A 12,543-nucleotide genomic window follows, 5' to 3' on the forward strand; every position below is an offset into this window, starting at 1 on the left:
CGGGGACAATGGACCAGCAATCGCTTCCCCTCCCTGCCGCACTAAAGCCTACTTCCCTCCCTCCAGCGCTGATTCAACCCCCCGCCTAAGGTCCGCCGCTGCTTCTTGCTACCCAGAAGCCTTCTTCCCGACTTCAATTCTGATGTTGGAAAGGAAGTTTCAGGTGATTGGAAGGAGGCACTGGGAGCACTAAGGACATGGGAAGTAGCACTAAGGACATAGGAAGGAGACACTGAGGGCACTAAGGACATAGGAAGGAGGCACTGGGGGCACTAAGGACATAGGAAGGAGGCACTGGAGGCAGTAAGGACATGGGAAGGGGCACTAAGGACATGGGAAGGAGGCACTGGGGGCAGTAAGGACATGGGAAGGGGCACTAAGGACATAGGAAGGAGGCACTGGGGGCACTAAGGACATGGGAAGGAGGCACTACGGGCACTAATGACACGGGAAGGGGCACTAAGGACATAGAAAGGAGGCACTGGGGCACTAAGGACATGGGAAGGGGCACTAAGGCCATAGGAAGGAGGCACTGAGGGCACTGGGGGCACTAAGGTCACAGGAAGGAGGCAATGAGGGCACTTAGGACATGGGAAGGAGGCACTGGGGGCACTAAGGACATAGGAAGGGGCACTAAGGACATAGGAAGAAGGCACTGGGGACACTAAGGACATAGGAAGGAGGAACTGGGGCACTAAGGACATAAGAAGGAGACACTGAGTGCACTAAGGACATAGGAAGGAGGCACTGGGGGCACTAAGGACATAAGAAGGAGACACTGAGGGCACTAAGGACATAGGAAGGATGCACTGGGGGGCACTAAGGACATGGGAAGGACTCTAAGGATACATGAAGGAGGCACTGAGGGCACTTAGGACATGGGAAGGAGGCACTAGGGGCACTAAGGACATAGGAGGCACTGAGGGCACTAAGGACATAGGAAGAGGCACTAAGGACATAGGAAGGAGGCACTGGGGGCACTAAGGACATGGGAAGGGGCACTAAGGACATAGGAAGGAGGCACTGGGGGCACTAAGGACACTGGAGGGGGCACTAAGGACATAGGAAGGAGGCACTGGGGGCACTGAGGACATAGGAAGGAAGGAGGGAGGGAATAGAAAGGGAAAATTGTTGGGCCTGAGTGCAGAAAGAAAGAAATAAAAGAAAGGATGCACAATCAGAAGGAAACGCAACCAGAGACTCATGAAATCACCAGACAGCAAAGGTAGGAAAAATGATTTTATTTTCAATTTAGTGATCAAAATGTGTCAGTTTTGAGAATTTATATCTGCTGTCTATATTTTGCACAAAAATCTATACGAAAAAGGAGATTATCGCTGAAAAATAGCTGGAAAGCGATGACCACAAATGCTCGCAGTCTAAGCAACAAAGTTCATGATCTGCAAGCCCTGATATTAGAGGCAGATCTAGATATTGTTGCTATCACAGAGACATGGTTCAGTGAATCACATGGATGGGATGCAAACATACCGGGATATAATCTTTTTAGGAAGGACAGAGATGGTCATAAAGGTGGAGGAGTAGCTCTCTATGTAAAGATCAATATCCAAGCGACCGAAATGCAAGGGACCTGGGGAGAGGAAGAAGCGATATGGATTGCTCTAAAAAGAGAAGATGGAACTTCTATCTACGTGGGTGTAGTCTACAGACCTCCGACTCAATCGCAGCAAATTGATAAGGATCTGATTGTGGATATCCAAAAGTTTGGAAGGAAAGAGGAGGTTCTGCTGTTGGGAGATTTCAACCTGCCGGATGCGGACTGGAATGTTCCGTCTGCGGAATCAGAAAGAAGTAGGGAGATTGTGGATGCCTTTCAAGAGGCTCTGCTCAGACAAATGGTGACGGAACCCACAAGGGAAAAAGCGATATTGGATCTGGTCCTCACAAATGGAGAGAGTATCTCTAATGTTCGAGTGGGTGCTCACCTGGGTAGTAGCGATCATCAAACGGTTTGGTTTGATATAACGGCTAAAGTGGAGAGCGGCCGCACGATACTTAAAGTCCTAGATTTCAAACGTACGGACTTTAATGCAATGGGAAAGTACCTGAAGAAAGAGCTGTTAGGATGGGAGGACATAAGAGAAGTGGAAAGACAGTGGTCTAAGCTGAAAGGAGCGATAAAAATGGCTACGGACCTTTATGTGAAGAAAATCAATAAAAACAAGAGAAAAAGGAAGCCGATATGGTTCTCCAACCTAGTGGCTGAGAAAATAAAGGCGAAAGAGTTGGCGTTCATGAAATATAAAAAAACCCAAGAAGAGGAGAGCAGAAAGGACTACAGGGTGAAATTGAAAGAAGCCAAGAGAGAAATACGTTTGGCGAAGGCACAGGCGGAAGAACAAATGGCTAAAAATGTAAAAAAGGGAGATAAAAATTTTTTCAGATATATTAGTGAAAGGAGGAAGATAAAAAATGGAATTGCTAGGCTAAAAGATGCTGGGAACAAATATGTGGAGAGTGATGAGGAGAAAGCAAATGTGCTAAACAAATACTTCTGTTCTGTGTTCACAGAAGAAAATCCTGGAGAAGGACCGAGATTGTCCGGCAAAGTTACACGAGAAAATGGAGTAGATTCTGCGCCGTTCACGGAGGAGGGTGTTTATGAGCAACTTGAAAAACTGAAGGTGGACAAAGCGATGGGACCAGACGGGATCCATCCCAGGATACTAAGGGAACTCAGAGAGGTTCTGGCGAGTCCTATTAAAGACTTGTTCAACAAATCTCTGGAGACGGGAGTGATTCCTGGAGATTGGAGGAGAGCGGATGTGGTCCCTATTCATAAAAGTGGTCACAAGGATGAAGCAGGAAACTACAGGCCGGTGAGCCTCACTTCAGTTGTTGGAAAAATAATGGAAGTGTTGCTGAAAGAAAGGATAGTATATTTTCTTGAATCTAATGGGTTACAGGATCCGAGGCAACATGGCTTTACAAAAGGTAAATCGTGCCAAACGAACCTGATTGAATTTTTTGATTGGGTGACCAGAGAGCTGGATCGAGGACATATGCTAGATGTAATTTACTTGGATTTCAGCAAAGCCTTTGATACAGTTCCTCATAGGAGGCTGTTGAACAAACTTGAAGGGCTGAAGTTAGGACCCGAAGTGGTGAACTGGGTCAGAAACTGGCTGTCGGACAGACGCCAGAGGGTGGTGGTTAATGGAAGTCGCTCGAAGGAAGGAAAGGTGACTAGTGGAGTCCCTCAGGGTTCGGTGCTGGGGCCAATCATGTTCAATATGTATGTAAGTGACATTGCTGAAGGGTTAGAAGGAAAAGTGTGCCTTTTTGCAGATGATACCAAGATTTGTAACAGAGTAGACACCGTAGAGGGAGTGGAAAATATGAAAAAGGATCTGCAAAAGTTAGAGGAATGGTCTAATGCCTGGCAACTAAAATTCAATGCAAAGAAATGCAGAGTAATGCATTTGGGGATTAATAATAGGAAGGAACCGTATATGCTGGGAGGAGAGAAGCTGATATGCACGGACGGGGAGAGGGACCTTGGGGTGATAGTGTCCGAAGATCTAAAGGCGAAAAAACAGTGTGACAAGGCAGTGGCTGCTGCCAGAAGGATTCTGGGCTGTATAAAGAGAGGCGTAGTCAGTAGAAGGAAGAAGGTGTTGATGCCCCTGTACAGGTCATTGGTGAGGCCCCACTTGGAGTATTGTGTTCAGTTTTGGAGACCGTATCTGGCGAAAGACGTAAGAAGACTTGAGGCGGTCCAGAGGAGGGCGACGAAAATGATAGGAGGCTTGCGCCAGAAGACGTATGAGGAGAGACTGCAAGCCCTGAATATGTATACCCTAGAGGAAAGGAGAGACAGGGGAGATATGATTCAGACGTTCAAATACTTAAAGGGTATTAACGTAGAATAAAATCTTTTCCAGAGAAAGGAAAATGGTAAAACCAGAGGACATAATTTGAGGTTGAGGGGTGGTAGATTCAGGGGCAATGTTAGGAAATTCTACTTTACGGAGAGGGTGGTGGATGCCTGGAATGCGCTCCCGAGAGAGGTGGTGGAGAGTAAAACTGTGACTGAGTTCAAAGAAGCGTGGGATGAACACAGAAGATTTAGAATCAGAAAATAATATTAAAGATTGAACTAGGCCAGTTACTGGGCAGACTTGTACGGTCTGTGTCTGTGCATGGCCGTTTGGAGGAGGATGGGCAGGGGAGGGCTTCAATGGCTGGGAGGGTGTAGATGGGCTGGAGTAAGTCTTAACAGAGATTTCGGCAGTTGGAACCCAAGCACAGTACCGGGAAAAGCTTTGGATTCTCGCCCAGAAATAGCTAAGAAGAAAAAAAAAAAAAAAAATTTAAATTGAATCAGGTTGGGCAGACTGGATGGACCATTCGGGTCTTTATCTGCCGTCATCTACTATGTTACTATGTTATATTTGTCTATTTTTCTATAGTTACTGAGGTGACATTACATACTTTAAAGTCATCTGCCTTGACATCTTTGAAAACCCCATAAATATAAATGATAATTAACATTTTCTCTGCGTATAGTGTGCTTTGTGGGGTTTTTAAACTTTATGGTTACCATTATGAATTAATAAGATATGTGTACATGAAAAATGAATGGAAGAAATTAGGGGAGGGATTGGGGGGGGCTAGGGCAGGATTGGGGCGGGGCTAGGGCAAAATTAGGGGCTGGACTCACAATTAATAGATGTCCCGTTTTGATGAAAAAAAATGAATGGTTACATTAGGTATCCTCCACTAGAGGAGTCCATCCCTATTGGTTTTATCCATAAAGGGGTTTTGGTTTGCTTTTTTAGGAAGATGGAAGCTTTTTATCAAACCTGAAAAAATCCAAGATGGCCACCATTAAAATGTGGTCGTGGCAAAAATGGCCCAATGAAACCCAGCCAAGACTCAAAAAATTCTGGGAAGGGGATTTTGGAGGTAGAGGATCCTAAATACAGCCCCAGAAAATTCAGGACACCCTCTCCCCCTGATTTTCCTATAGACTTATACAGGCAGAACTCACTGTCTGTGTATGTGCTGGGAAGCCTGCTATAGCTGACCAGAAGCTGAGAATTGGAAAGGGCGAAGTTGAATTTAAGTATGCAGCTGGTGTATTTTGAGACTATTGAAAGTTCTGGATATTGAAGCTATGACGATATGCAGCTATGTCCAAATCTTGTTCACCGTGTTTTTGTTTGCTTTATGATTGGCAGTTCTCCTATATAAATAATGTGAACATTCAGAGTGAAAGAACATTGAGTATTGAAGGCATCTGATTATCCTGTATATTACTTTAGAGTGGAGTTATTTCTGACCAAGGAAGATGAACTTAGGTCTTCTTCTCCACTCTATTTCATTTTTGTTTTGAATTTTGTGACTAGTAGGGGTGATTAGATGTAAGTACAATGTAGGGAGAGCCTAATATTAAACACAGTTTGATTGCACATGTGATCTTGAGTACATATTTTTTCTCCTTTTATAGTGACCACTCCCATGGGTCTAGTCTACCGACTCAGAAAGTCAGCCTGAACATTTTCCACCTGCTACGTGAGCTGCAGAGAGTACCTGAAGATGAGCTTCCACACACTTAAACAACATCTGAGCCTTCAGATGTAATGGGGTACTTCAGGTACTTCCCTGTCTGCCTATCCTTGTAGGCAATTCTCCAATGCCCAGACTATTTATGGACCACTTTCTCTGTGGGAGGGTCCACTGGCCCTGTACTAGATGACCACCGCAATGCCCCCCCCCCCAACCAAACAGGCTGGCATCGGTCATTAGGGTCACCCATAAGGAGATTCAGAGAGGCATGCCCTTCAATAAGGAGTCCACTTAGAGCCACCAGGGCAAGTTGCACCTTGCTTCCCTTTTTCCCCTTTCTTATACCCAAGATTTTATTGTAATTAATCCTCTTTTTTTTTTTCTTCATGTTTTGGAGATGTTTGCAATGTTTGTATTAGTTTAATGTCTGTGTTTGTTCTCCCCCTCCTATATTCTATTATATTGTAAACCGCTTAGATTTTAACCCCGGTTTTATATTTGCGGTATATCAAATAAATTGAACTTGAATGCTACAGCTAGAGAGAATGTCACTGCGTGGACCACCCAGAGAACAGGGAATCCTGGAAGGGGTGCATATGTGCTCTTGCCCAAGGAATTACCTTCCAGGTTGGCCACCATTGATCCCAATACCTGGAGGTAATGCCAGGCCATGGGACTCAGCATTGATAAAACCTTCTGAGATTTGCTTCCTCAGTTTCTGTTTGTGTGGCTCGGGAAGAAAGCCGTAGCTCTTTGCCATGTCGAAGCAGACTCCCAAATACTCCAGGCATTGGGTCAGCTCTAGATGATTCTTCTTGAAGTTGATTTATCCAGCCCAGATTCACAACTTGTCACACGGTCTGCTCGTGCCCTCCAGCCTTGATGGAGCTCTGATCAGCTAACTGTCCAGGTATAAGTGAACTTGTATCCCCATCCTGCGGAGGAGTGCTGCGACTACCACCATCACCTTGGTGAAGGTGCATGGGGACGTTGGCAACCCAAAAGGTAAAAGCAAACTGGAAATGACTTTGAAGAACATGGAATCTCAAATACTTCCTGTGGTCTGGGAAAATAGGAATATGAAGGTACACCTGGTATCAGATCTAGAAAGTCTAGGAATTCACCTGGTGCCACTGCCACAATGACTGACCTGTCTCCATGTGGAAGCATGGTACTTTCAGCGCCACATTTACAGACCTTAGGAGGCCTCCATCTTCGGAGCTTTTCTTGGGGACTATGAAGTATATGGCGTATCTGCTAGAACCCAATTTTTCTCTGAGAACTGGTTCTATGGCTTGAATGTCCAAAAGCCTTTGTACCGTTAGTCAGACCCTGGCCTCTTTTTCTGGCCATCCGGATGAACAGATCTGAAAGGAGGAAATAGCGGAACTACTACAACAGGTTTGCAATGTATCCCTGAAAACAGGTGTGAACCCGGTGGATTGGAAGATAGCTAATGTTACGCCCATCTTCAAAAAAGGATTGAGAGGCGACCCAGAAAACTACAGACCGGTAAGTTTGACTTCAGTTCCGGGGAAGATGGCGGAAGCGCTGATAAAAACAGCATCGATGAGTATCTAGAAAGGAACAAACTGATGAAAACAAGTCAACATGGCTTCTGCAAGACAAGATCGTGCCAAACGAACTTATTGCACTTCTTCGAAAGGGTGATTGATCGATGGAATAGTCTTCTACACCAGGTGGTCGAGGCCAGTAGCGTGCTCGACTTCAAGAGTTGTTGGCACAAACAGGTGGGGTTGCTACAGAGTTATGCTTAAAGGATGGATTCTCAGGGGAGGGAGGGTTATTGAGTGGGCAGACTTGTTGGGCCGCCGGCCCTTATCTGCCGTCATACTCTATGTTTCGAATGAATTATGAATGGACAAAGACATCGTATACTTGGATTTCCAAAAAGCCTTTGACAAGGCACCCTATGAACACCTATTTCGGAAACTGAATAACCATGGGGTGGAAGGAGACGTACATAGATGGATCAAAAATTGATTGGCGGGTAGAAAGCAAAGGGTAGGAGAGAAGGGCCACTACTCGGACTGGAGGAGGGTCACGAGTGGTGTTCCGCAGGGTTCGGTACTCGGACCGCTGCTGTTCAATGTATTTATAAATGGTCTAGAAACAGGGACGAAGTGCAAAGTAATAAAATTCGCAGACGACACCAAATTATTTAGTGGAGTTAGGACTAAAGAGGACTGCGAAGATTTACAAAGGGACCTCAACAAACTGGGAGAGTGGACGACGAGATGGTAGATGAAGTTCAATGTAGAGAAATGTAAAGTCTTGCATGTAGGAAACAGAAACCCGATGTATAGCTATACGTTGGGAGGGCTGGTAATGGGTGAAAATAGCCTAGAAAAGGACTTGGGGGTACTGGTGGACAAGACAATGAAGCCATCGGCACAGTGCGCAGCGGCCTCTAAGAAGGCGAACAGGATGCTAGGTATTATCAAGAAAGGTATTACAACCAGAATGAAAGAAGTTATCCTGCCGTTGTATCGGGCGATGGTGCGCCTGCATCTGGACTACTACGTTCAATATTGGTCACTGTACCTTAAGAAGGATATGGCGATACTCGAGAGGGTTCAGAAAAGAGCGACACGATTGATAAAGGGTATGGAAAACCTTTCATATGCTGAGAGATTAGAGAAACTGGGGCTCTTTTCCCTGGAAAAGCGGAGGCTTAGAGGGGACATGATAGAGACTTACAAGATCATGAAAGGCACAGATAAAGTGGAGAGGGACAGATTCTTCAATCTTTTGAAAACTACAAGAACCAGAGGGCATTCGGAAAAATTAAAAGGGGACAGATTCAGAACCAATGCTAGGAAGTTCTTCTTCACTCAAAGGGTGGTGGACACCTGGAATGCGCTTCCAGAGGGTGTGATAGGACAGAATTGGGGTTCAAGACAGGATTAGATAATTTCCTGAAGGAAAAGGGAATAGAAGGGTATAGATAGAGGATTACTATATAGGTCCTGGACCTGATGGGCCGCTGCGTGAGCGGATTGCTGGGCATGATGGACCTCTGGTCTGACCCAGCAGAGGCACTGCTTATGTGCTTATGATAGAACTCAATCTTGTGACCCTCTCGAATAAGAACTAGAACCAAGCGGTCTGAAGAAATTTATTCCCACTTCCTCCAGAAAGCTGACAGCTACCTGCCAATGGGAAGGGCGTGGTTGCTGACCTGGCATCATTGTGACTTCTTGGAGGTTGTGTTGATATTGAGATACCAAGGGTTGCCTGGAGTTGCAAAATCTGTCTGGATCACTGATAAGATCTCTGTGCAGAGGAACCTGCATAGTACTGGTGGGAATGTCGTTAGGAATGAAAATTGCCTCTACCTCCCCCGGCAGTTTGGTGAGGTCTGCTGTCTGGCAAAGACTCTGGGCGGTGATCCACCATGCTGGCTATAGGATCGTCTAAGCCTTTACCAAAAAGCATCTGCCCTTTGAAGTGCAGTCTGCTTAAGGTGGCTTTAGAGGCTGAATCGCCTGCCCATTGTCTGATCCAAAGCATCCTGCAGGCAGAAACAGCATAAACAGACATCTTGCTCATGACTCTAAAGATGTCATACAGAGCATCTGTCACATAATCCACCCCCCTAGCAGGACTCTGCTATAGCCTGGTGTGGAAGGCATTTGCCACGAATGAAGTTGCTGCTGCAGCTTTGATCCCCAAAGCCAGCGCTTCAAATTGTCTCTTAAGAACCACATCCACCTTGCAATCTTGTGGATCCTTTAGCATCACTCCTCCCTCACCAGGTAGGGAAGTATGTTTAGTTACTTGAGCCACTGTGGAATCCACTTTTGGCTGACTAAACAGCTGCTGAAATTACAGAGCCATAAGGTAAAGTTTGGACATAGTTTTTGCCATCTTTAAGGAGCTTTCCATTATTCAGTGGCCAGCAAGAGCTCTGGCCCCAGAAACCCTTCTTGTTATAAATAAACAGTTAAAAAAAAAAAAAAAAATAACTTTTTCTGACCTCTTCCCTCCTGATTTTCCCCATAAGGAATAATAGACTGTATTCACTGTGCTTTGCTGGTGTCTACCTGGGTCAGCTTTGTGCAGCCTGACTGAATGGGGAGGGCTTTATGCCTCAAATCCTTGTTGGAAATAGTCCACAACTAGAGATCTTTGGGCTGCCAATTGGATAGACCCTGACTGAGGACTCCACCCCCACAGATCCTTGCAGCATGACACAGGGAGATTAAAATGCAATCAGCTCCCTGAAATCCAAAGGGATTCAAACTGGGGCCTCAGAGCCTATGCTCAAGCCTCTGATAAATCTCTGATGAATGATATTTTAATTATTGATTGTTTTTGTATTTTCCTGTAGATTTTATAGCCTCTTTGAATGTAAATTGCCTTGAACCTTTTTGGTATAGTGCGATTAATAAGTCATGTATTAGATTAGATTTGATTAGGTGGTGATTTGGTTCCCAGGGGATCTAACTCTAAACCTCGAAGAAGCACAAAACAGGCTGGCTCAACAGGTATATCTGCAGCCCACCCTTATGGAGTTTATGTCCTCTCTCAGGTAGAGTAGCCTCAAAAAATGGCACCAAAGCCTCCTAAAACAGAATAGAAATACCTGAAAATAATAAAAACTGAACAGAACAGATCAGAACACAACTTCTCCGTTTGTTTGCAGAAGGAAAATCTGAAGAGGGTACTATACTACACTAGTGAAGGATAAGCTGAAAGATGTGACTGACACCCTTCTGCAACAGTTCACAAGCATGGACTAATCACCCAATGCACAGACTCCTGTGTTTATGTAACAGAATAAATAATTATAAAAGAACACTGTACAGTTTTATGTTTCAAATCAGCAGTTTGAGTCTGGGTGGCAAAAGTAGGACACAGCATACTGCAGCTCTTTTCTTCAAGTGACTGGTACTATGGGAAGTGAAATATGGTATTGTGTGCGGAGAGAGCATGGTTGAGATAAGAAAATAAGATTTTCCACTGCTGGGTTAGACCAGTGGTCCATCATGCTCAGCAGTCCGCTCACGCGTCAGCCCTTAGATCAAAGACCAGTGCCCTATTTGAGTCTAGCCTTACCTGCGTAAGTTCTGGTTCAGCAGGAACTTATCTACCTTTTCTTGAATCCCTGGAGGGTGCTTTCCCCTATAACAGCCTCTGGAAGAGTGTTCCAGATTTCTACCACTCTCTGGGTGAAGAAGAACTTCCTTACGTTTGTACAGAATTTATCCCCTTTTAACTTTAGAGAGTTCTGAATGATGCTGCTATTGCTGTATGTCAGAATTGTGCAAGTGTAAATTTATTTGCTAGTTCCACATCACATAGTAGCAAAGAAATGCCATAGAAGTCATCATTTAAATGTCTTACATTAGTAATAAAATATAGTGGTACCTTGGTTTATGAGCATAATTTGTTCCAGAAGTATGCTCATAAGCCAAAGCACTCGTATATCAAAGCAAAGTTCCCCACAGGCCATAATGCAAACTCAGCAGATAAATGAAGTTAGAGCTGTGAGTTTCACAATATTCTTTTCTACTCAAAATTTTAATGGATTTTAGAGCTTTAGCTTTTATAGGATGTAAGTTAAAACTCATGGTATTAAAGTGTGAAATAAACAATTTTGAACCCTTCCAAATTAAAAAAAAAAAAAAACAGCCCCACCATAAAATTGCCAACTTTTAGTATACTACTTTCTTTTCAATTATTCATTGCTTGGTATTTATCTTAGATTTCAACATACGTCTTTCAGAGATTTATTAATGTCTTTGCAGCAAATATCCATGGATACTGCCAGGTTTCACTTAACATACTGTATAAGTTTCAAAGGAAATCCCATATTACTATGCAGAATGTCTCTGTATAAATACCTACATTTTGAGCAAATATCCGCTCTCTTGCTCTCTGGTACTCTTCTTCTCGTTCTTCTATAGATTTGCTTCTTCTGTCATCCTTTAATCGTATTCTTATCTAAAGAGAAAAACAATCAATTGAAAAGCTGCAGTTACTTGTACGATTCATGCAATCGCAAAAAGACTACATAAGCTTACCTGATTTTCATCTTTGTCTAAGCTGGAGTTATCTCTCTTAAGAATGTACCGCTTCTGGAAGTCCACACTTTTTTCATCTTTTATATGTTCACAAAATTTTTGATCAGGTCTAAAGAGCAAAAATTAAAACGATGTTTAAGCAAAGGCATAGAAAATCCAAAAACGAAAAATGGAAACATACAAACATAAAATTAACTTCAGGTAAACTGATTACTTGTAGTACATCTGCATTTTTATATTTGAGGTACTTTATAACTTTATGACCAATACAGTGAAATGGTGGGACAATTTAAGATATATATTCATGACAAGAGGAGTTGCAAAAGTAGCATTGTCAGATTGAAGGGTAGAAATATTTTGAAGATGAGGAGAATAAAACACAATTTAAATATTTCTATTCCATATCTCCACAAAAGTTGAAATAAAGAGGATGCTGACAACTGCAGACAGCCTAAGTCTGACCTCTATGGTACATAAATGAATGAAAATGCTGCTAACCTCATTTTTAATGCAGTTTCTCAAATCCAATAGATTGCAGTATCTGAAGCAGCATAGATTTACTAGAGAGGAGGTCTTATTAGAAAAATCTCTGATTGAATCACCGGAGAACTGGATCAAGAGAGCTTTCAAAAAGTGGTATGCTTAGATTTCACAATGCATTTGATGTATTTCCATATAAACAACTTAAGGGGAAAAGGAAAAGGGATGGGACTTGATATGTCACTTTTCTGTAGTTAATATCAAAGCTGTTTACATATTATATACAGGAACTTGCTTTAGACCTGGGACAATGGAGGGTTAAGTGACTTGCCCAGAGTCACAAGGAGCTGCAGTAAGAATCAAACCCAGTTCCCCAGGCCACACCACTAACCATTAGGCTCCTCCTCCTCCACTTACACAAAATGAGCCCCTCAAGTATGAGCCTTAAAGTTAGAAACAAGTTGATTAGGAAGTGAAAAAG

General features: G+C 43.6%; 1 protein-coding gene across 13 annotated transcripts in view; it reads right to left on the reverse strand.

Annotated features, from left to right (window-relative positions):
• R3HDM1 (R3H domain containing 1) overlaps nucleotides 1–12,543 on the reverse strand; it is a 288,043-nt gene that overhangs the window by 173,516 nt on the left and 101,984 nt on the right. For all 13 annotated transcript variants that reach the window (XR_004539395.1, XR_004539394.1, XM_033943916.1 and 10 more), the window contains 2 exons: nucleotides 11,583–11,691; nucleotides 11,407–11,502 (listed from right to left, as the gene is read on the reverse strand). Coding sequence is in view for 11 of the 13 variants with exons in the window: in XM_033943916.1 (XP_033799807.1) it covers nucleotides 11,407–11,502; nucleotides 11,583–11,691 (205 nt within the window). In the remaining 2 variants the exon portion in view is untranslated. The remainder of the gene's footprint in view (nucleotides 1–11,406; nucleotides 11,503–11,582; nucleotides 11,692–12,543) is intronic.

Source organism: Geotrypetes seraphini, chromosome 5 (assembly GCF_902459505.1).
Source record: "Geotrypetes seraphini chromosome 5, aGeoSer1.1, whole genome shotgun sequence".
NCBI lineage: Eukaryota > Metazoa > Chordata > Amphibia > Gymnophiona > Dermophiidae > Geotrypetes > Geotrypetes seraphini.